Source organism: Bufo bufo, chromosome 9 (genome assembly GCF_905171765.1).
Source record: "Bufo bufo chromosome 9, aBufBuf1.1, whole genome shotgun sequence".
Classification (NCBI taxonomy): Eukaryota; Metazoa; Chordata; class Amphibia; order Anura; family Bufonidae; genus Bufo; species Bufo bufo.
In genome coordinates, this window is record NC_053397.1 from 113,419,762 (window position 1) to 113,444,768 (window position 25,007).

The 25,007-nt window shown below is 43.1% G+C and overlaps 1 protein-coding gene across 6 annotated transcripts in view; it reads right to left on the reverse strand.

The window, feature by feature from the left end:
• C9H1orf112 (chromosome 9 C1orf112 homolog) overlaps window positions 1–25,007 on the reverse strand; it is a 605,884-nt gene that overhangs the window by 412,549 nt on the left and 168,328 nt on the right. For all 6 annotated transcript variants that reach the window (XR_005774249.1, XM_040407709.1, XM_040407710.1 and 3 more), the window contains 2 exons: window positions 22,144–22,208; window positions 19,579–19,727 (listed from right to left, as the gene is read on the reverse strand). Coding sequence is in view for 5 of the 6 variants with exons in the window: in XM_040407709.1 (XP_040263643.1) it covers window positions 19,579–19,727; window positions 22,144–22,208 (214 nt within the window). In the remaining variant the exon portion in view is untranslated. The remainder of the gene's footprint in view (window positions 1–19,578; window positions 19,728–22,143; window positions 22,209–25,007) is intronic.

Genomic DNA, 25,007 nt, shown 5'->3' on the forward strand with positions numbered 1-25,007 from the left:
GGACGGGCCTCACCATGTTTGATGACAAACCTGAAAATTACAGAGGCTGGAAATTCACCTTTAAAGCAACAATCAGCGAATTAGATATCACTGTTGCAGAAGAATTGGATCTACTTATCAGGTGGCTAGGTCCTCAGTCAGCTGAACGTATCAAGAGACTTAAAACCGTTTACATTTCCAATCCTGCTGCAGGTCTTGAAGCTGCTTGGGACAGACTTGATCATAGCTTTGGCAGCTCTGAGGCCATTGAAGATGCCTTACTCAAAAGGTTGCAAGGCTTCCCAAGGATGACAGCTAAAGACAATCTAAAGCTTCAAGAACTTAGTGATCTTCTACTAGAGCTTCAACTAGCTAAGGCTGACACCCACCTACCCGGTCTTAGTTACCTTGATACCCCTCGTGGCATCAACCCTATTGTCCTTAAGCTACCATATGGCATCCAAGAAAAATGGGTTAGTCAAGGATCTACTTACAAGAAAAGGTATGGAGTAGCCTTTCCTCCCTTTTCCTACTTCTGTACCTTCATAAAGGAAATTGCGGACTCTAAAAATGACCAAAGTTTTTTCTACGATGACTGTAACCCTCTTAGTCCACCTTTTCCAGGACTTGCAAACACGCGCATAACACACAGAGACTGCAGGGGTCCAGTGTCAGTGAAAAGGACTGATGTTCAACCTGCACCTGCTACGGTTCTTCCGAAGACTGGACAAAACAAGAAACTTGAGAATCCGAATCGCCAATGTCCCATACATAACAAGCCACACCCATTTAAGAAGTGCATCGGCTTCAGAAAGAAACCTCTACAGGAACGCAAGGAACTTTTAAAGGAATTTGGAGTTTGTTTCAGATGCTGTGCTTCCACAGAACACCTGGCAAAAGACTGTAAGGCCATCATTAAGTGCATAGAATGCAGTAGTGACAACCACGTTCAAGCCCTTCATCTGTACCAATACAACACTACTCCATCCACTGACATTCCCCCCAGGGCAAAGCTTGGCGGGGAGCACGCTGAACAAACAGCAACCTCCACCCCAGTGTTCTCAACATGCACTGAAGTCTGTGGGGAAAGACTTTGTGGGAAATCCTGCGCTAAGATATGCTTGGTTAGCGTATACGCAAAGGGCAAACCTGAAAGGGCCGTAAGACTGACCAGAGTAACCGATCTCTCGCAAGTACAAGGTTCTTAGATCTCTTAGGCATAACAGGAGGTGCTCTACCTTATACCCTAGGTACTTGTGCAGGGATTACAGAAGTCTGGGGTAGAAGAGCCAGTGACCTTGTAGTTACTCCTCTCAACGGCAACTTGGAAATACCCTTGCCTACCATCATTGAGTGCAATCAGATCCCAACTAACAAGCATGAGATTCCCACTCCTGAAGCTGCCTTGCACCATACTCACTTGAAAGACATAGCTGATCAAATACCAGCCTTTGATGAGAATGCTGATATCCTTTTGCTACTCGGGAGAGACATCCTAAGGGTGCACAAGGTGCGCCATCAAATCAACGGCCCACATGATGCACCTTACGCCGAGCATCTGGATCTAGGCTGGGTCATTATTGGCAACGTCTGTCGTAGCAACGCCAGGAAACCTCTCTCGGTTTCTTCCTTTAAAACTCATGTCATTCCCAATGGACGCACTACTTGCTTTCCAAGACAACAACATCACTATAGTGTGAAAGAAAGACTGTGTCAAAGGTACGCCAAAGCGCATCATACTAGATGATAGGAAAGCATTTATCTTTCGGGATAACAACATTGGTAACACAGTGTTTGAAGTGACCACAAAAGACAATGAGTTAGCAGCCACAATGGAAGAGAAGGAATTCTTGAGAACCATGAGTAAGGAGTTCTATCAAGATGATTCTAACAGCTGGGTGGCACCGCTACCATTCCGCACTCCAAGGAAGAGAATTCCAAATAATAGACAACACACAGATTCACGGTTCATCTCTTTAGAGCGCAACCTGAACCGGAAACCGGAGATGAAGAAACATTTGGTCGACTTTATGCAGAAGGTGTTTGAGAGCGATCATGCTGAACCTACACCCCCTCTTGTTTTAGTCTCTATCATCCTCATAAGCCTGACCCAGATTAGAGTGGTCTTTGACTCAAGCGCTTGCTATGAAGGTGTTTCTCTCAATGACAATCTTCTCTCTAGACCCAATCTGAACAACAACCTCTTGGGAGTCCTACTCCGCTTTAGACAAGAGCCAATTGCCATTATGGCCAACATTCAACAAATGTTTCATTGTTTCATCGTCCGTGAAGATAACAGAAACTTCCTCAGGTTCCGATGGTATCGCAATAATGATGTCAACAACGAGGTCATAGACTATCGGATGAAAGTTCACGTGTTCGGCAATAGCCCTTCCCCAGTAGTTGCCATTTATAGACTGAGAAAAACTGCCCAAGAAGGCAAACAGGAGTTTGGGACGGATGCACGTCAGTTTGTGGAAAGGAACTTCTACGTGGATGACGGTCTTAAGTCCCTACCTACGGAAGAGGAGGCCATTGACCTTCTCACCAGAACATGCTCGCCACTGCCAACCTCAGACTACACAAAATCATCTCCAACAGCAATAAGGTAAGGGGAGCATTTCCTTCCGATGATCATGCTGTCAGTTCCAAGGGATTCCAACCAGAGTCTGACCTTTCCCTCACACAACGCAGCCTTGGATTGCTGTGGAATGTTAAGCAAGATATGTTCACATTTCAAACATCAGCTTGCGACAAGCCCTTCACAAAAAGAGGAGTACTGTCTGCAGTGAACAGTATCTACGAGCCTTTGGGATTCATAGCACCCTTTACTATTCAGGGTAAGATATTGCTCAGACAACTCACTACAGAGAACACTGACTGGGATACCCCTTTACCCAAGGAGAAACAACAAAGGTGGGAATCCAGGAAGCAGTCTCTCCAGGCACTGGAACAGTTCAAGATACCACGCTCTTACACTCCTGCGTCCTTGAAGGTTGCCACCAGACTAGAGATCCATGTCTTTACGGATGCATCCATGGAAGCCATAGCTGCTGTAGCTTATCTCCGACCTGTACGCTCTAACGGTGGAATAGGAGTAGGATTCGTCATGGGCAAAACCAAGCTAACTCCGAAGCCTGCACATACAATCCCAAGGCTTGAACTCTGTGCAGCCATGTTAGCTGTTGAAATTGCTGAGCTTATAGAGCAAGAAACAGACCTTGACATTGATTCCTTTGACTTTTACACAGATCGCAAAATCGTGCTAGGATACATACATAATCAAACAAGACAATTCCATGTGTATGTCGGCAATCGAGTGGAACGCATCAGGAAATTCTCCACGCCAGAGCAATGGCACTATGTACCCACCGATCTTAACCCAGCCGACTTAGGCAGTTATGCAGTGCCTGCTGCTACATTTCTGGATATATCATGGATATCTCCACCAGTACTCTTGAATGAAGAATTCTTCTCAAGGCCTGTAGAGTCTATCTTTGAACTTGTCCATCCGGACTCTGATAAGAAAATAAAGACCATTGAAGTTACACTTAACACCTCTGTGGAAGCAAGGGTAAAATTGAGATCTCGTCGAATTGAGCAGTTTTCTAAGTTGTCTTCGGCTGTACGAGCGACTGCACGACTTATTCACATTGCTCATCACTTCGCAAGCCAGGATAGCACAAATCAAGAGTGTCGTAAGTGGCACATTTGTAAAGAACTCCTCACACCAGGTTGATACAAAGGGAGGTAAGAAGGACTGGTGCTGTTGCTGCCTTCCCCTCTGAAGATGGACTCATCTTCTATCTACTTCCTACTGTTCCACACTTCAAGAGCTTTTCTACAAGTATTGAAGTAATGTTTTCTTGTTTATGTTCCTTTGTTCTTTTTGTTGCAGATGTTCCAGTAGAAAAACATCTATATTTCATGGACTTGAACAAGGTTATTATTGTTATAAATGTTATCAGAAATCTTAGATTTTGACGGGGAGTATCATATTACACATGCATGGTTTGCCTTTTCATTATGTGTGTCCCTTTTCTCCCTAGCTTCTGCTCTCTCTCTCTCTTGTCTCCTCCCCTCTTCTTCATTCTGGCTTCACCCCTCATCTCAGCTACTTGCTCTGTTAGCTGCTCACAGCATGATTTTTTGACGTATCCATTTGTTCATCGGTGTATGATCTGCACAGTTTGGAATAAACTTCTTCACGATCTACAAGGTGTCGTTTGGATAGAAGTCACTGTCCGCCAATTCACCTAAGATTATGGTTATAGCGATCTCAGCAGAACTGTAAGTTCAGAGATCACATTGTAATGCTTAGACTAGAGAGGCAGAACAGGGTCCATTCACCTCTTTGAAAAATAAAAGCATTAAGATGCTCATGTGTTGATGTTTTCCTTAAACACACCATCTCTGAACTCTCTGCTCTTAGTTATGTTCCCTCTAGGTACAATTGTAGTAAGGAATAGAGATTTGCCATTAAAGCCCTGGAGACAGATAAAAATTTCACGATCAAACCCTCAGATAAGGGAGGTAATATAGTCATCATGGACACACCAGCTTATAAAGAAATGTGTCTGACTATCCTTGAGAATAAAACGGGTTATGAAACCCTTCCCGGCAATCCCACTGGTAAACTACAGGGGACATTATGGCAGATATTACAGAAAGCCAAAGCTGATTGTCACTACCAGAGCTTGGAGACGTTCTCACAGCTCTGTTTCTCCACCCCTGTGATGATGTCACTACTAGAGCTTGGAGGAGTTCTCACTGCTCTGTTTCTCCGCCCCTGTGATGAAGTCTTTACTTTCTGTTTCCTTCCTCCCAGCTGTTCCTCCTGCGTTTGATTTCCCTGCCTTTAAATCACCCCTCCTCCTATTGTAGGGCGTGGATTATATTTCTCATTTCAGTTGTAGCTCTTGCTTGAGTATCTTCACTTGTAGCTATCAGTTCACTGGACCTGTGTTCTGCTGCAGCAAACACTCCGGATATTGCCAGCTGTCCTTGGATCCGTCTTCTCTGCGGCTGCAGCTCCTTCAGCTAAGTGTGCAGACATTGTTGTGTACCTGGTTATTTTCTGACTGGATCTGAGGTGGCCACAGATCCCTCCATATACTGAGCAGGGCACCGGTGGCCGTGCCCCTTCCACTATTGTAGGGGTTACAGTGGTCATCAGTCTTAGGTATGCGGGCATGCCTCGTTCCGCCATTTGGATCCGGGCATGTGCTTTAGCAGCATAGGGAGAGCTTTGAGGGTCTGACAGGGGTCACCCTTTATCCTCCCTAGTTTGGGTCCGGTCAGTAGCTCTTTTTACTGTGTATACTCTTGTTGCTCACATACAGCCGTGACACTGATAGTTTGATTAGCAATGAGGAGTTTGACTTTCTTTATCCCTGCCATCCAGTTACAGCTACCTTCTATTGTCTACCGAAGGTCCACAAGGGGACCTCCCCCATCAAGGGACGACTGATCGTCTCTGGGGTGGGTAGCTTATCACAAAATTGTGGTATTTATGTGGACCAAGTCCTACGCCCTTTTGTGCAGTCCCTACCCTCCTAAGTGAGGGATACAGGAGACCTCCTTGGCAAACTAGAGGACATCTGTGTGGAACCTGAATGGCTCCTGGCCTCCATTGATGTAGAGGCACTCTACTCCTATCCCTCACGAGAAGGGCTTAGAGGCTACTGCTCATTTTTTGAATTCTAGGGGACAACAGTTCTTGATGCATAACAACTTTACCTTAGAACTGTTGGATTGTGTCCTTTCCAGTAAATTCTTTTTGTTTGATGGCCGGATGTACCACCAGCTCAAGGGCACCGCTATGGGCAAATCCTGTGCGCTGTCCTATGCGAATTTGCTCCTGGGCTGGTGGGAAGAGTCTGTCGTATTTGGGGAACCATCACAGTGGCATACGGACTACATTGCCCTCTGGTCCCGCTACATTGATGATATTTTTGTACTATGGAGCGGGCCAGAGAGGGAATTCAACAGATTTGTTTCTAAGCTTAACAATAATATTTTTAATCTCAGGTTCACCTCAGTAATTGTGAGGGACTTCCTCCCCTTCCTGGATGTTTTTATCTCTAGGGACGGTGAAGGTGGTTTACAAGCGTCCATTTACCGCAAACCAACAGCGACAAATTCTCTTCTCAGATGGGACAGCTGCCACCCTGTCCCCCTCAAGAGGGGGATACCTACTGGAAAATAGCCGAGATTAAAAAGGAACTGCTCAGAAACGTTAAGTTCAGGCACGGGACCTAAGAACTAGGTTCCAGGAAAGGGGGTATCCTGACAAGACTTTAAGATCTGCTTACCAACATGCACAGGGGCTCACACGCACTGAACTTCTCCATCCTACCACACATGCAGCACAAAGATCACAGGATACTGTACGAATCATAGGGACATATGATGCAGCTACATCTCAGGTAAAAAGCGTCCTAGAACGCCATTGGGACACTTTATTGATGGACCCAGATCTGGCCGAGGTCCTCAGTCCCCATATATCGGTGACTTTCAGGAGAGGAAGTAACCTGAGGGACAAACTAATACATAGTCATTTTAGTCCCCCACAGAGACCCCACACGTGGCTTGATATACCCTTGACAGGCTGCTACAGATGCGGCCAATGCAGCTTTTGTGATCTCCTTACACAAGGCAAATCTTTTAGTGGGGAACCGGCTGATTCTGTTTACTACATACGAGACTTCATCAACGGTCGTACGACTGGTGTAATTTATCTTCTCACCTGTGTATGTGGTTTACGTTATGTTGGCAAGACTCATAGGAAATTGCGCAAGCGCATGTGCAAACATATCAGTGACATACGAAATAATAGGGATACTCACATAGCACGACATGTACAGGCTTTCCACAATGGCCGCACCTCATCTGTTCGATTTATGGCCATTGAACACATAAAAAAAACACAAGGGGGAGGGGAAGGAGACTGGGACAAACATATCCTCCAGAAAGAATGCTGGTGGATATTTACACTCAATACTCCTACGCCCCATGGTTTGAATGTGCAGCTAAATTTCTGCTGCTTTTTATGATTCCTTTTGATGCGCTGCGGCTGTGCGTACGCATTCACCTCTGGCCCTAGCTTCATTTTGATAGGGCTTTTAGTATCCCCGTTTAGGCCAAGGTTTTTTCTCCTGCCAATTAATACCCCATTCTATGGTCTGCTTTGAGGGTTCTTTTATTATTTCCCTCAGCACACATAAATTTTAAGGATTGGAGTTGTAGCTAGTCTTTCAATTGTTCGAGGCGCTCCTCCTCCCCTTTTCTTTGTTTCACCGTAGAAGTAACGCCCTCCTGTCTGGCTATTTATACCGTTGGTGACCACCAGGAGGCTATCCCTACATTGCTTGCCATATTGAGCACTTACCAGGCTCTCTACTGGCCTAATGTTACTGGCGGTCACTGTATCCTCTCTATACGTCACCATTTGATGACGTTTTTGAGGCTACGTCTAAGCCTGGACATCCTTTTGGGTGCCAGCCTTACTGATCCGCCGGTACAAGTGTGCGCATGCGTGAATACGTCACTGCCAGGTGCCCAATCACGCGATTATGAAAACGCCGGCGCACCCTTTGAGGTCATCGCCTGGCGCCCAGTCACGCGAAGACGGTAAACGCCAGGAGCATGCGCTCCACCGGGCCCTTCCATATAATTCGGCTGTGCAGCCACAGATGCTGCCGGACTATTCATTTAAAAGGGACACCATCACCTTGGTGATCCCCTCTCCCTGGTTTACAGCCATACGCTGCCCACGGTCATCTAACAGTAAATGCCACCTCCTCTCTCATCACCTATTGATGGGGTTGAGGTGTTTTTTGTCAATATTCTTATTTGGTTCTTTTCTGTTATGTGTTTTGTTTTAGAAGAAACACCAAAGAAAAAAGGCCAGCACAAAAATGAATATATAATTAATCTTTATTATGGTCTCAATCCAGGACCGGAGGTAAAAATACAGATAAAATACAATACTGTGATGAATGAGAGACACACAGGAAGAAAAAACCAACACACACCTTGTCCCCTGAAGAAGCTAACGCGAAACGTGCGTTGGGGTTATCCAGTTCACCACTCAGGTATTTTATGCCATTAGTCTTTATACGGATGTTTTATTAATCTGATTTATGTACTTGCATTTTGGCACTTTGCACTTTATCTACTCTTGTACTGTTTTTTGGATTTTTCATCCGGTTATACTATCCATGACTTTGCCTGTATTATAGATATCTGGCTTTTTTTCACCCATATACTATTTTGTATCTATACGATTTTATTAGCCTTGATATCTATTGACATATATATATATATATATATATCCTTCATTTATATGTTCATTACCAGTGGTGTTGGTTTTTTCTTCCTGTGTGTCTCTCATTCATCACAGTATTGTATTTTATCTGTATTTTTACCTCCGGTCCTGGATTGAGACCATAATAAAGATTAATTATATATTCATTTTTGTGCTGGCCTTTTTTCTTTGGTGTTTCATCTTACGTGCAGGCTTGGCACGAGTACTCACTTCTGTGAGTCATATATTGGTGTATAGTGTTTTGTTTTAGGTTACACCCCATTGCTGAGCCATACGCCTGCTTCTGGTAATATCTGTATGCCCAGTGTCCCCTGAAGAATCTAGGGACTCATATTGAGGAAACTCATCGGGACACCCCTTTCTTTTCTTTTCTTTTTTTTTTTCATGTGTATAACTAAGCTTTTTGCCCCCGGATCTGGCACATTTTCCATTCATGCTCTGTATAGGGCCTTTTAGGGTCTTTAGAGTAGGATCAGTTTCCAGCTGGGGCCACCCCTTGCGGGGGTTTTTGGACCCTGTATTTAGGAGTAAATAGGGTGAACTAGGCCAAGTAGGGATTGATAGGGTTAGCTTACACTTACTATCCCTCTCCCCATTGGGCCTGATTAGTCACCCGCCAGTCCGTTTTTTGGTGCCTTTCGTGACACTTAGTTTTGCACCATTTTTTGGGAACACACTTTCCAAAATGGGGAAACAACAGTTTTCTGTCTTTCTGTGTTTGTTAAACGGTGTGGGCACCCACCCAGCCTTTTGATGGTTACACTCGATGCTCTTGACGGTCTTTCACCCACGACCAGTTGAGCTCTGAGTCAGTCAATATTTGTTTGTTTGTCTGTAGGGGCTTCCTTTATTTTTACCTCTTAAATTATTAAAAGTGAAGTTTTACTTAGTGACTGCCCCCTTTCTAGTTCCCACTCTTTGGTCTCCTCATGCTGCTTTCACCACACCATTATGGCATAGGGCCACTCTGTGGACTTCTAATACTGTTCCCACTCTCCCTACTTCATGATTGGGCCACTATTTAGCCTTTTTCGCTTGGCTGACATCATTTATTTGACCCTTCCTCTGATCGGTCAGAAGAAAGTTAAAATGAGACGAGCAACGGATTCTGTCTGTGTAGAGCTGTAGGGTCTGTATAGTCCCATCAGAATTGGCTTGCGATTTTGTAGCTAAAAGCAGGAGAGGGTAGTGGGTACAAAATACAGAAGACTTGCAAATATTCAGTTCACGTGTCATCTCTGGTTTGGATCCATTCCTGTTTTTTTTTTGTTTTGTTTTTTGGCTTTAGCAATACTGATGGATTACTGACCAAATGCTGACCGAGTGAAAGCAGATGCCCAACAGACCGGATCCGGGGGGACTCTACTTGTATAAGTGTTTAAAGGGCTTCTGTCACCCCACTAAACCTTTTTTTTTTTTTGCTTACTTATAATCCCCACACTGCGATTTATGCCCACATAATCAAATTAATAATTTTGGTCCTGTAGATTTTGTTTAAAACATGCTTTTAAAATATGCAAATTACCTTGCTACCAGCAAGTAGGGCGGCTACTTGCTGGTAGCCGCCGCATCCTCCGATCCTAAAGACGCCCCCTCCGCATTGTGATTGACAGGGCCAGGAAACAGAATCGTTCTCTGCTGGCCCTGCCTGTTAGCATTCAAAATCTGGCGCCTGCGCCGCGGCCGTACCCGTCTTCAATCGGCGCAGGCGCACTGAGAGGCGGCCGCTCCATCCTCAATGCGCCTGGTGTAGATGTGACGTAAGGATGGAGCGGCCGCCTCTCAGTGCGCCTGCGCCGATTGAAGACAGGTACGGCCGCGGCGCAGGCGCCAGATTTTGAATGCTAACAGGCAGGGCCAGCAGAGAACGATTCCGTTCCCTGGCCCTGTCAATCACAATGCGGAGGGGGCGTCTTTAGGATCGGAGGATGCGGCTGCTACCAGCAAGTAGCCGCCCTACTTGCTGGTAGCAAGGTAATTTGCATATTTTAAAAGCATGTTTTAAACAAAATCTACAGGACCAAAATGATTAATTTGATTATGTAGGCATAAATCGCAGTGTGGGGATTATAAGTAAGCAAAAAAAATAAGGTTTAGTGGGGTGACAGAAGCCCTTTAATAGAACAGGTTCTGTAGACATCTATGTGGAATCGGCTGATGATGGTGTAAAAGGAGTGCACTTCTTCTTGGGGCAAGTTCATACTTGAGTTATTTGGTCAGTTTTGGCAACGTGACTACCCAAGTAAGTGATTCTAAGAGCGACGCCTGTCATCTGCATGTCATACGAACTCACAGTATTATTTCACTACCAAAGCAGACTCCCTATGCGTGTTACTGCAAGGCGCAGTGTTCTAAACCACTATAAAGGCTATCTGCAGCCAGGAAATAGACATTTTATAATGTAATTCCCCGCGAATAAATTCAGATCAAACCAAATTAATTTTTTTTTTTTAATTGCCGAACCGGCAAATCGAATCTTTGAAAAATTTGCTCATCTCTACTTACCTCCTATGCTGTCTGTCAGTGGGGAAGTGGAGACTTCCCTTAAGGAATTTTTTTTACTATGAATAACACCCCAGAGGTTCAGCCCTTTACTTTATGGAACTGTCATAAGCAGTGTTCCCTCTAAGCTGAGCGGGTGGGCGGCCGCGCAGCAATTATTGTGGCCCCGCTCACAATTTTATAATGCCCGCTCACTCAGCTGTGCCGGCCCCCAGCTGATTCCCCTGTCTGTTTTGCTGGCTGACGCCGCCCGCCGCACGGTCAGTTCATTTACAATACCTGGCTGTGGGCTGCCGGTGGGCGGTGGCTAGTATTCAAATAGGGGGGCGGAGTTTTGGACCCGCCGGAGGCAGAGAGGGAGTGCGTGCAGTGCGGCGCAGGCTGAGGTCACGTCACGTCACGCTACGCTACGCTGCATCTGAGTACCCTGCGCGCCTGGCCGCCTGCTAGCTGGCGAGGTGAGGGCATATAAAAAAAGAAGTATGTACCCCCCCCTGTCCCACAGTGCTACGAATCCTCTGTTGTCCCCTGTATTACCCTGATACCCCTCAGTTATATAATATATCTGAGGGGTATCAGGGTAAATTATACAGGGGGTAATATAACTAGGGGTATCAGGGTACATGAGGGGAAATATAACTGAGGAGGGCTAGGCTACTATCAGACATTATACAGGGGTAATATAACTTATCTTACCCCTCACCCCTGTATTATGTCCCTGATAGCCCTCCTCACTTATATTACCCCTGTATAATGTCCTTGATAGCCCTCCTCAGTTATATTACCCCTGTATAGTGTACCCTGATACCCCTTAGTTATATTACCCCCTGTATAATGTACCCTGATACCCCTCAGTTATATAATATAACTGAGGGGTATCAGGTTAAAATATACAGGGCCGGGTAATATAACTAAGGGGTATCAGTGTACATTATTATACAGGGGTAATATAACTAAGGGGTATCAGGGGACATTATTATACAGGGGTAATATAACTTATATTACCCCTGTATAGTGTACCCTGATACCCCTTAGTTATATTACCCCCTGTATAATTTACCTGATACCCCTCAGTTATATTACCCCTGTATAATGTCCCCCATAACAGTGTGTGTTATCCACAGGTCCCCCATAACAATGTGTCATCCACAGATCTCCCATAACAGTGTCATCCACAGATCCCCCAAATTATTTTAAAAACCTGCTGTTTCTCTAGATGACCTTATGTTTATGGTAGTGGTAATAGAGTCTCAATGGTCTATAAAAGCAGCTACACTATTTTTACAGACCTTTGAGACTCTATTAACACTACTATTAACTATTAACATAAGGTCATCTAGACTAGAAAAAGCAGGTTTTTAAAATTCTTATTTTTCCCATTTAGGTGTTAGAGCAATCTAATTAAAGTTATGTTTTAACACCTAAAGAGAAAGAAAAAATAAATAAAAACCTACGGTTTCTCTAGATGACCTCATGTTGATAGTAGTGTTAATAGAGTTTCAATGCTTTGTAAAAATAGTGTAGCTGCTTTTATAGACCCTTGAGACTCTATTACCACTACTATCAACATAAGGTCATCTAGAGAAACAGCAGCTTTTTTTAATTATTTTTTCCTTTAGGTATTAAAGCAATCAAATGAAAGTTATGTTTTAACATAAGGGTCAGAAACTGGGTTTTGTTTAGCCTCTTGGTTATTAGTTTTTCTATGTAAGTTCTCTGGAACAAAGATTTTTTTTCCCTGTATGGTTTATATATGGAGAGCAATGTCCAGTGATAACAGAGAGGACTATACTGTATATTGTACGGGATGGTGCAGGGGTTATACTGTATTGTATGGGATGGCGCAGAGGTTTGTATGCTCTTTGAAGTGACAATTATCTTAGGTTTTCCTATCGCCCACATTTGATGGCGCTGTGCACAGCTCTGAGCCGACCCCGCTCAGCAGCTGCGAAGGCTTAGAGGGAACACTGGTCATAAGGCATACATGAGGGGAGTTCTCATTAAACAGAGTAGTATATGGCGCAAGCAAAGGGATAAAAGACATCCAGAACACTATGCAAACCATTCAAAAGCTCGAGTCATTGAACAAACAGACCCTCTTCTGAGGCTCACTTAACAGAGCTCTCTAGAACAAAGTTGGAATACCTCATGTATGCGTATGTGAAATCCCTTCAACGTCTCAAATTCCAATACGATGCACAAGATAAATCTTGAGCGCTCCTACCGAAATGGCTCAAGTCACCCCACAACAGGGAACCCAGTTTCTGTCCCTAGAGATATAGCTAACGCTTTTCGAGACTACTATTCCCGCCTATAAAATTCCCAGCCCACTCAACTGGATATATAAACTCCTTCCTGTATAAGATAAACCTCCCCTGGCTGCTTCCAGATCAATTGGATGCCCTTAACAAGCCAATATCCCCGAAATAATGGCGGTGATCCACTCGCTCCCTCTTAATAAGGCTCCAGGTACCAACTGATTTTCTTCTGTATACTACAAAAAGTATGGCCCTCTTCTCATTAACCATCTCCTTTCTGTGTATTCTACAGCAATGGAATCAGGCTCCTTTCCGCCAGAAATGCTGGAAGCACTCATAGTGACTATTCCAAAGCCAGGTAAATTGCACTTCCAGACTACCAGCTACCGACCAATCTCACTGCGGAATTGTGATTTCAAGATCTATGCAAAGATTCTAGTGAACAGTCTCTAGTCAATAATCCCCTCATTGTTTTCAATAGATCAGACTGGTTTTGTATCGGGAAGACAGGCTCCGGATAATACCAGGAGACTCCTGTCACTTCTGCAACTTGCAGAAACCTCAGGAACCCAGACTACATTCCTGACGTTGGACACCGAGAAAGCGTTTGATCGAATTAACTGGCCTTATGCCTACTCGGTGTTACAGAAAGTCGTGTTCTCTGGACCGATTTACTCGGCCATTTCTGCACCATATTCCCCCCTGGTCCAAAGTTTTTACCAATGGAGCTCTATCTACTGCCTTTCCCCTGACAGATGGCACTGCTGTCTCCCTTGTTTTTCGTGCTATCTATTGAACCCCTGGCAGAATTAATCAGTCGGGACCCAGATATATCGGGCATCACAGTGGGATCTAAAGAGCACAAGCTTGCACTCTTTGCGGATAACATTATTGTCATCTGTAACAACCCTAGGACCTCCCTTCAAAGAGTATTTAGCCTATTAGACAACTTTGGCCGAATCTCCTACTACAAACTGAACTTAGATAAGTCTCACAGCCTACCGGTAAATATTCCCCCTGATCAGCTGTTGCAGCTCAAAGACCTGTTCCCTCTAGATTGGCAACAGAAAAGTATATCATACTTGGGAATTCAGCTAACCTACCCAACGTCACGGACGTTCCACACCAATTTCCACCCCCTACTCGAGGGACTGCAGAAATACATCAGGGACATGAAGTCCTGCCTAATCTCGTGGTTTGGCAGGGTGGCGGTGTACAAAATGCTGCTCCTGCCCAATCTCCTTTACCCTTTTTAGAACCCTCCCTATCCAAGTCCTAGAATCTTTCTTTGGGAAAGCCCGAAGACAAATGATGGATTTCATTTGGAACTCTAAACACCCTAGAGTGGCGTACTTGACTCTAACCATGCGTAAATCTAGGAGAGGACTGGGGGTACCGAACCTAAAACATTACTATACAGCCTGTCTACAAGACCAACTAGTCCACTGGTCTAGACCAACTAGTCCACTGGTGGCAAGACTCTGAAGACAAACACTGGATCTTGAAAGATCAGACCTCGCTTAAGCTCTCTATCCTTTGCTTCCCGCTGATGGGGATGGCATGGTGATTAGGTCTATATACAGTACAGACCAAAAGTTTGGACACACCTTCTCATTCAAAGAGTTTTCTTTATTTTCATGACTATGAAAATTGTAGATTCACACTGAAGGCATCAAAACTATGAATTAACACATGTGGAATTATATACATAACAAACAAGTGTGAAACAACTAAAAATATATGTCATATTCTAGGTTCTTCAAAGTAGCCACTGTAACGGACCTTTTCAGCAGACAAGGGGTTAAAATCAGTTTAGGCGATATGCCCCTTTCTGAGAGACAGGCACAGCTACTGCAGAACACCAAACTCCCGAACTGGATACAAAATAGCACTCCAAACTGGAACCTCACGAATAGCTGCTAGCAGACGAACAGGAATCAGCTTACACTCCTGGCAATCAGTCTCTAACAGCATACAGGGGATCCTCCCAATAACGAGACAAGGCTCCGTGTTGAGGGTCAAGAAGTGGTCTGAGGTGCTGTAACACCCAGCCTGGTTTTTATTACAGTTGTTGCAAATACAGGTCCGCCCACAGGGAGGTATAAAACAACCAAGCCCATCTGGTGTACACGCCCCTAGGGGACCAGAAGGAAGACTGGGACACAGGACAGATATGCAGCACTGCAGGATACAGAGACAATACATCCCCACAATGCATCATGGTTTCCTCCTCTCTGCCCTGGAGACACCCGAGGAGTAATCCAATTATCTCTCAAGACAAAGAGAAATCACCAATACACATGTGGGGACAACAGAACAGAAATCACCATTTAAACATACAATGTCACAACCCTTTTCAATACACAGACATTTAACATCCCAACATGGCACGAATTAGACCAGGAGTTCAAGTGAGTTCAAGTCCTTTGTGAACAAATGAGGCCTGGCTGATGAGAGGGCCCATAATCCTGGGGCAAGAGGCCAGCAGCCAGGCCCCTCCAAAACCCAGTGGCGAGGTTGGTTTCGCCACAGCCACCTTTTGCTTTGATTACTGCTTTGCACACTCTTGGCATTCTCTTGATGAGCTTCAAGAGGTAGTCCCCTGAAATGGTCTTCCAACAGTCTTGAAGGAGTTCCCAGAGATACTTAGCACTTGTTGGCCCTTTTGCCTTCACTCTGCGGTCCAGCTCACCCCAAACCATTTCGATTGGGTTCAGGTCCGATGGTTTGGGGTGAGCTGGACCGCAGAGTGAAGGCAAAAGGGCCAACAAGTGCTAAGCATCTCTGGGAACTCCTTCAAGACTGTTGGAAGACCATTTCAGGGGACTACCTCTTGAAGCTCATCAAGAGAATGCCAAGAGTGTGCAAAGCAGTAATCAAAGCAAAAGGTGGCTACTTTGAAGAACCTAGAATATGACATTTTCAGTTGTTTCACACTTGTTTGTTATGTATATAATTCCACATGTGTTAATTCATAGTTTTGATGCCAAACTTTTGGTCTGTACTGTACATCCCCTCTGTCCGCGGTGCAGGTATCTGTAACAGCCTGTAAAAACTATTTAGACGTGTCAACTGACAAGAGGACCATGAGTACAATAAAGGAATTCAAGAGTGGCCTGGATGTATTTCTGGAGTGTAATAAGATTACAGGCTATAGCTACTAGAGAGGGGTCGTTGATCTAGGGAGTTATTCTGATTACCCGATTGTAGTCGGGAAGGAATTTTTTATTACCCTAAAGTGAGGAAAATCGGCTTTTACCTCACAGGTTTTATTTTTTTGCCTTCCTCTGGATCAACTTGCAGGATGACAGGTCGAACTGGATGGACAAATGTATTTTTTCGGCCTTATGTACTATGTTACTATGTTACCATGTCCCGGGTCTAGATATCCAGACCTGGACTACCCAGGGCATTGAAACAGCCCAGGATATGATGGGTCCAGACAAAATGTTGTCCTTTTCCTACATACATGAGACCTACCAGATTCACCATAGGGAATTTAATAAGTTCCTCCAGATTAGATCCTTGCTGGGGAGAAATGAGGGAACCTCACTACACATCCCTAAAATAACCCTAAGATACTTCTATGAGGGAATCCCTAGGAGGGAGGTATCTCTCTCTTCTAAAATCTCCTCGTCCAGGGAAAAGCATGGAACAAGCCCTCTCCTTTGGTGAAGTGGGAAACCAACCTGCAAAAGTCGTTCTCATTTGACCAATGGCATACTGCCTTTCATACTATTATCACTGCTTTCCGCTGTGTAGCACACCAGGAAGCGATATTTAAAACCAGTCTGAGATGTTACTATACACCTACCAGACTCCATATAATGTTTCCTACCTCACCTCCTGACTGCTGGAGGGGACGTGGAGGTAGGGGATCTCTCCTTCACATACTGTGATCCTGTCCTAAGATTTCCCCACTGTGGAACTTTACTAAAGCTCTGATAGCTGAATTTACCTCCCATAGACTACAAATAACACCAGAGATGGTACTTCTCTTTATAGATATCGACAGCATAGCTCGCCCGTATAGAATAGTGATGACTCATATTTATGGCGACTAAATTGGTTATCACCCGACATTGGAAAACCCCCCAAACTTCAACGTTAACCGAGGTGGTTGCTCTGGTGAATTCCACCTGTATGAGAAAATGTTCTCCACACAGCAGTCCTCCATGTCAAAATTCCACTCTACATGGATGGCATGGATGTCAAGTCGCTGGTATGTGACCTAGCTAATCCATCACTAGCAGAATAGTCCTTCGTTGTCCTTTAATGCTAATCAGTCACCAGATCCTGACCGTTAGGACACCCTGTCTTTGGAAATTGCTGTCAATCACTTGGACACCTTTAGTTTTTGTTCATGTTCACATTTTTAGACGCACTCATTCTGTGGATTTTCATTTAATTATTATTTATGTTCTGGTTTTGTACTTTACTGGTAGATTCTGGATTAAAGACATAAATGTGATTCAGTCCTGTAATGCAAAATTGGGTAACCTGAAATTGAAATTTGCAAATTTTTCCACATTTTTTGTTAATTTGGTATTTATTTATTTTTATAAATAAAAATGCAATATTTGGATTCAAATTTACCACGGTCATGAAGTACAATATGTAATGAGAAAACAATCTCAGAATGGCCTGGATAAGTAAAGGCATCTTAAAGTTATCACCACATAAAGTGACACGTCAGATTTGCTAAAAATGGCCTGGTCCTTAAGGTGAAAAATGGCAGGGTCTTGAAGGGGTTAAACATGAAGGGGCTTGTAATAAATTTCAAATAAAATTAGGGTAAAGAAAAAAAAAAAAGGAATTTTTCCTTCAATAAAAAAAGAAGCTTGAGCTGAGCACAGATACAAATCAGTAAAATGTATGGTACTAATCAGAGATCAAGCAGATGTCTTACTACACTTTTTATTTTTTTTAAACACACAACAGCAGACCGAAAGGCACACTATTGTTGACTATACCAACTGTCCTGAAGACAGTGGAGGCAGCTGATCAGGAGGTGTGTACCTGTGAATCTAGCGTTTCATAACACAGAGCATGGCGGTATAGACACATAAGAAGCCGCAGCTGATCGGGAGGTCCATACCTGCTGGCCTCGTCGATCGTATCACACAAGGCTGTCAGCAAGCCCAACACATGGAAGCACAAGAGGGGTAGTGCGAACGCTGCAACAGTCACCACTACCACGTGGTATTCAGATCAAATGGACATTATCAGCATGAGGAAGTTGTAGCGCACCTATACTGTGACAAGTGGTTGTCTCACCTCAGAAAACAGGGACATAGCGCTAGGATATGCCCCCATTGTCTGAAAGGTGTATATCAAGAATGGAGCCCAGAATTTGGTGGAGTGCGCACTGCGCATGCGCAGCCGCCCTCTGTTCATTTTCTATGGGACCGTCGAAAATAGGCTATTTCCGTCGGACCCATAGGTGTGGGTCCCAGCGGTGGGACCAGCACCTACAAGACAATGGGGGCATATCCTAGAGATATGCCCCCATTGTCTGAGATGAGACAACCCCTTTAAGAGCATAAACTGAAAGTTTATAAAGGAAGTTTATAACTCTCCATAGTATATTTTTAATTTTTTGTATATTTTTTATTTCTTTTTATCCTGAAATATAAGAGGTTAACAGCCATAGAAAAAAGGTGGCATTGTCCCAATACTGCTTTTAATTCTGCAATTGCGAAAGCCCTGTGGTTCTTTATGATTTTAACAAGTGTGAATGCTAAGCAATCTTTACAGGTGGACTATATTTGCCAGACTTTGTGGCTACCTGCCTCTTTGGGTGCTGTGGATAGGGTCCCCACCCGTAATATTGGAAATACAAAAATCACAGCAAGAGGGTTGTTTTTTCTTTTCCCTGAATTAATTTTATTGGAAAAAGCGGCAACGTATATGCACAAACGTTTTCGGCCTTATTGGGCCTTCGTCAGGCACTAAAAAAGTAATTTTGACAACATTCAGTCTATATGTACATGATTGACAGTTTACATGTTACATCTTTGATATCAAGTACATTCATTGCAACAAAATTTGCCGTCTTTATCTTTTCTTTTATAAGTAGAAAGCAGTGCGTATCGGTAAATGTATCATGACAGTCATATCTGTTAAATAGGTTATAAGGAAAATATCCACATACGTCTTTTATGATTTCCTCAAATCATCTGAAGGCAGCTAAATCTTTAGAATGATTGCATTCTATGATGACAAGCTATCCAAAGTATTCTTATATTGCATGAAATCTCTAAAGACAAAACCAGAAGGAATAACATATCTAAAGCTAATATGCAGTCTTACCTATGCCGCCAGAGGTGAGAGGGTGAGTATAGATGGAGCGCTCCGGCCGCCACACAGTACATCTGTAACTGTGTCTCTGGTGTCCCGGGACAGATGTACTGTGTGGCAGACTATCCAGGTTGTCGCAAAACATTCTGTAATTTTTAGGTTTTAGTGTGAAAGCTTGTGTTAGAATCTGGAAACAAAAACATGTCTTACCTTGAAATTCATTCAAGACCAATTTTATAAATGACTTGGAGGACAATAGCTGGGAAATAAGTGCTTCAAGAACCACTAGAAATACATTGCTTATTTCTTTTTTATGAATATCAGACATGGACACTGCAAATAGACTTGGAGGAAATGAGCTAAAGAGACAAAAACAGAAGTAAACAAAACTATTTAACACATTTTGTATGCAAAGGTCTTTCCCTATGGTATGACCAATCCACATTTCATTTTGTTTTATTCTTGCCAGGGATATTTATTAGTGCATTGTACTTATTGTGGGGTAAAAAAAATTCCAATAGGTCTTTACAAAATAAAAAAATAAGCTTGTATTCTACAATCAGCACTTTTTAACATACATGTAGTGTAGACTGCCCTTTTTCCATCACATTTAATTTCGATTGAGTAGCCGCACCTCTGCACTCCTGAGAGCTTATAAACCATTTAAGATGAATTCCTAGTAATGACAAAATTGCAGATTGCAGTACGTCCAAACCTACCACTCAAGTATCCTTCCAATCATTTTTTAACATTCAACCTTGAAAATCCAAATCAATTTCCTTTGTTACTGTCTGATGTGTGCAGACTGCTGCTGAACACATTAGCCAGACGGTGTTTCATAAGTCAGTCTTCGATAAAAGAACATCGAAGTAAGAATTTATTAAGAGGTGTACATCTTGGGCTGACTGTCCACCACAAATGGAAATGGTTGGGAAAGATTACAACAGTCTCGGGTCTGCCTCTCACTATTCAGCTAATCCACGCCCACATTTAAAAAATATATATATGACAAGCAGAAGCAAATAACACATGACAAATTTGCATCCCAGAAAACTGACAAAGATTTTATAAAATTTCATCCTTCAACTCGGTAGTCCATTTAAAAAAAAGCTGCACCTAGCTTTATATGCTACGTTCTTTCAAAGTTGTGATGTCAAACATAATTAATCAGGAATGAAAACATAAAACATGATAAAATATAGATATATTACTACAAGAACCTGTTACTAATTTAAGATGATGTGCTTTAAAGGGCTTATCCAAGTTCTATAATGCCCCACCATATGCCCAGGCCCATCACACAAAAATTGTACTTACATTGCTCCCTGGCACCCGCGTCCCCAGGCATATGGGGGGGAGGGGGGCATTATAGAACTTGGATAACCCCAAAGTTATTGCAGGGAGGGAGACATCACATTTATCACCATTACACAGAGTAGAACATTTACAAGTGGTACAAATGGTTGAAAAAGAAAAAATGCCATCTATGAAGTGACTTACTATCACCTATAAGATTTTGTTAGATTTAGATTTTCCTTGAAATGCGTTCGAGATTTTTAAAGAACTTTTAGGGGAGCAGAGGGGCTAACAAAACAAAGAAAAAAGCTTTACTTACATTGTACAGATCCCTCCGTTCAAGCACTTCAGCTTTGGTCCCAGGGCTTCACATGACTATTCAGCTAATCAATGTTCTCAGCATTTACATGCCGTTTGTGCACACATGGCTGCCGAGGTCAGTGATTAGCTGACTGGTCACATGAAAGATCGAACATGACGTCATCACCAGAAGGTTTGAGAACAGACAAGCAGTGTGGGAACATAGGAACCTGTAGCAGGTGAGAAAAGCTTTATTCTTTGTTGTAAAAGTCCCACTGCTCCACTGAAAGTTTTCAAATTTCTCACACAACCTCTTTAACGTTGAAAGTACAATTTTTTCCTCCTCACATTCCATGAGCCTTAACCGTTTTAATTTTCCATTCATATAACCATAGCAGGGTTTACAGGTGAAACTCGAAAAATTAGAATATTGTGCAAAAGTTCATTCATTTCAGTAATGCAACTTAAAAGGTGAAACTAATATAGGAGATAGACTCATTACATGCAAAGCGAGATATTTCAAGCCTTTATCCGTTATAATTTGGATGATTATGGCCTACAGCTTATGAAAACCCCAGTCACAATCTCAGGTATCCTTTGCTCAGGGGGTATGGAATAATTAAGCTGACTAGAGTGTGATACTTTGAGCCTAGAATATTGAACCTTTTCACAATATTCTAATTGTAAGTTGCATTAAGGCAACTCCTTTTAAGTTGCATTACTGAAATAAATGAACTTTTTTTCGAGTTGGATCTGTATTTTTTTGTGGTTACCATATAATTTACCATGTCCGTTATTGGAAAACGGTAAGAAAAAAAATATATTCTATGTGGGGTAAAACTGGAAAAAGAAAAATTTAAATTCTGCCCAAAAAATTTGGCAGAATTTTTTTTATTTTTTTTTACATCATGCTTTCACTGTGCGCTAAAAATGACATGACATCTTTTTTTGCTTTTTTTTTTAGGACAGCCATAACTTTTTATGTTTCTGTCCACAGAGCTGTATGCAGGAAGAACTGTAGTTCCCTGTCATTGTGGCCAGGAGCCAGCTGTATAATACAGCTGGAACCTGCCGTTTATGAAGCGAGCTCACTGCAGCACCCTGCTCCATACTTTAACTCCATTAAGTAATGGTGGCTGAAGGGGTTAATATAAGCAGTCTTACAGATCATGCACTTACCAATATATTTGAAGGTATAACTGATGAAGAAACACACAGGATCCTGTTATAAATTGCATAAATTCCTGTAACAGAAAAAAGATAAAATATCTGTTTAACTGGATTACAGTTAAATATTTAAGAGTCTGTAATATCAATGCACTAGTTTTAGGATAGGCCATCATTCACCAGGGACAGCGCCATACGTTTAGCAGAGGTTGGTACTGCAGCACACAGCAACTCAGTCCCATTCACTTAAATGGTCTGCTGTGAGCTCCAGTACCACAAGCAAATGTACAAAGATGTGAATGATTAACAGCCGGTTCAGACCTGAGCGTTTTACAGCGCGTTCCTACGCGCTGTAAACGCTCAACAAGAAGAAACCAATGCTTCCCTATCAGCATAGTTCTCACCTGGGCGTTTTACAGCGCGTACGATCGCGCTGTAAAACGCCCGACGCCCCAAGAAGTTCAGGAGCTTCTTTGGGGCGTAGTGTCGCGCGTTCCCGTACATAGACTTCCGAGAACGCGCGACAATGGGTGTTCGCTTGTCTCCACGGCGCGATTGTAAACGCCCGTACAATCGCGCATACAGTACGTTCAGTACGCTCTGGTGTGAACCCAGCGTTAGGGATGCTGTAAACTAGTACATTCATTCAGTCGATCAGTAGCTCTTTGCACCCATGCTGATCAGACACTGATGGCCTATATCAGGCATGGCCAACCTGAGACTCTCCAGCTGTTGTAAAACTACAATTCCCACCATGCCCTGCTGTAGGCTGATAGCTGTTGGCAGTCTGGGCATGCTGGGAGTTGTAGTTTTGCAACATCTAGAGAGCCTCAAGTTGGCCATCCCTGGCCTATATGAAGTACAGGCCATCAATAAGTATAGGTCTGTAAATAGAGATGAGCGAAGTTTTGAAAAATTCGATTTGGTGGCTTCACCGAATTTTTCCAAAAGATTTGCTTTGATCCAAATTAATTCAACACCTTCAATTAAACTTTAGGGAGAATCTGATATGGTGTACATCACTGTGCAGTGCAGCAACATGCATAGCTAGTCCTTTCTGGTAGAAAAACAGTTACTGTGCATCTGAGTGGCAGGCAGGTCACATATATATAACATTCATAGTTAACCAAAAGAAAAGCACACAGCATCCTTCAGTAAGGCCTCATGCACACGGCCGTGTTCCGAAGCCAAGAGCGGTCCGTGGTAACCCGGCCGGGATTCCTGCTGACAGAAGGAGCGCACGGCGTCATTGGTTGCTATGACGCCGTGCGCTTCATGCAGCCGCTGCTGTACAGTAATACACTATACGAGTGGATTACTGTACAGCAGCGGCTGCATAGCAACCAATGACGCCGTGCGCTCCTTCTGTCAGCAGGAATCCCGGCCGGGTTACCACGGACCGCTCCCGGCCGCGTGCATGAGGCCTAAAGCAAAGAGAAAAAAGTAAAACACTGAGCACCCCTGCAGGTGTCCCAATGACTCCAAGGGCAGATGGACATGTTGAGGATTTATGTGCGGAGAATCCGCACTGAAATCCACAAGTGTTCGCAGGGAAATCCTTATGGACAATCCGCATCAATTGGTGCGGATTTGGTACGGATTTTACTCTCTCCATTCAACTGAATGGAGAAAATCCGCCCCAGGAAAAACAAAATAAATTGATATGCTGCGTTTATTAAAATCCACACCACAAGTCAAAATCCACACAGAAAAAAATCTGCATTGTGTACATGAGCATTTCAAATCCTCATAGAATACAAAGTGCATGACTGACGCTGCAGATTTTCCGCACGCAACCCTGATTGTGTGTATTTTTTGTGTGCATTTAGCTTTAGGTGGAACAAAATAAGGACAAGGAGGCAGCACCAATAAAGTAGTAGAGGAAAAAAAAAGGTTCTTTTAATCCATGTCATGGCAGTGCAAACACGTGCATTTGAATCACTTCTGTTAGATATAAAATGACTGTGATGACTGAATCAGAAAGTAGCCTTGGCTCCTGAAATAGAAATAAGTAGAGATGAGCGAATCAAAATTGATAAAGTGAAGTTCTATCAGAATTTCAGGAAAAATTTGATTCGCACAGAATTCCTTCACGCTTCGTGGAAACCAAATCGCATTTTGTTCCTAAAATGGCTGCTGCAAGTGTTAGGACACTTCACATGCATGCAGCCAATCAGCAGCCCTGTGATGTCACAGCCCTATAAATCGCCTCAGCCATCTTGGATTCAGCCATTTTCCAGTGTACGTAGTGCAGGGAGAGACGTTAGCAGGCGCTAGGGAAAGGGGAAGAAAAGACTTTAAAACTTTTTTTGGCAGAATAGAAGTGTAGAGAAAGGATAGGGAGAAATTATTATTCAACACTATAAAAGGAGAACAGGGTCCAATAGGGGAGTATACAGCCTGGGTAATACGAGCAATCCTATTAATCCTTGCTGCACTGACTGGGGATCCAGGGATCCAAATTGCCATTATACTGCTGTTTTTAGGTTTGCAATAGATGATGCAAGCTATAGTAATAGGCGAGCACACTTCATTTGGCAATGTTGATAAAATTTAATTAAATCACACAATAGTAGTACACGTGAATAACATAGGAATATAAAACAATATAGTAAAATACATTAAAATCCAATACAAAACCAAGTATAAGGTATGTACTTCATAAAAGCTGACAGTTAAGTCTAGCAAAGTCCACAAGATGTTATAACTGCTGTTGAGATAGTTCCTAGTTCGCACAGTAATCAACTATATTGTGCTAGAATTCTGGATAATGTTGATTAGAATCCCTTAGGAATAAGTCCATATATAAATATAGGTATATATCCCAAATATTTGCTGTGCGAATATTCAGGAACTGGAATGTTCCAGAGATCGTT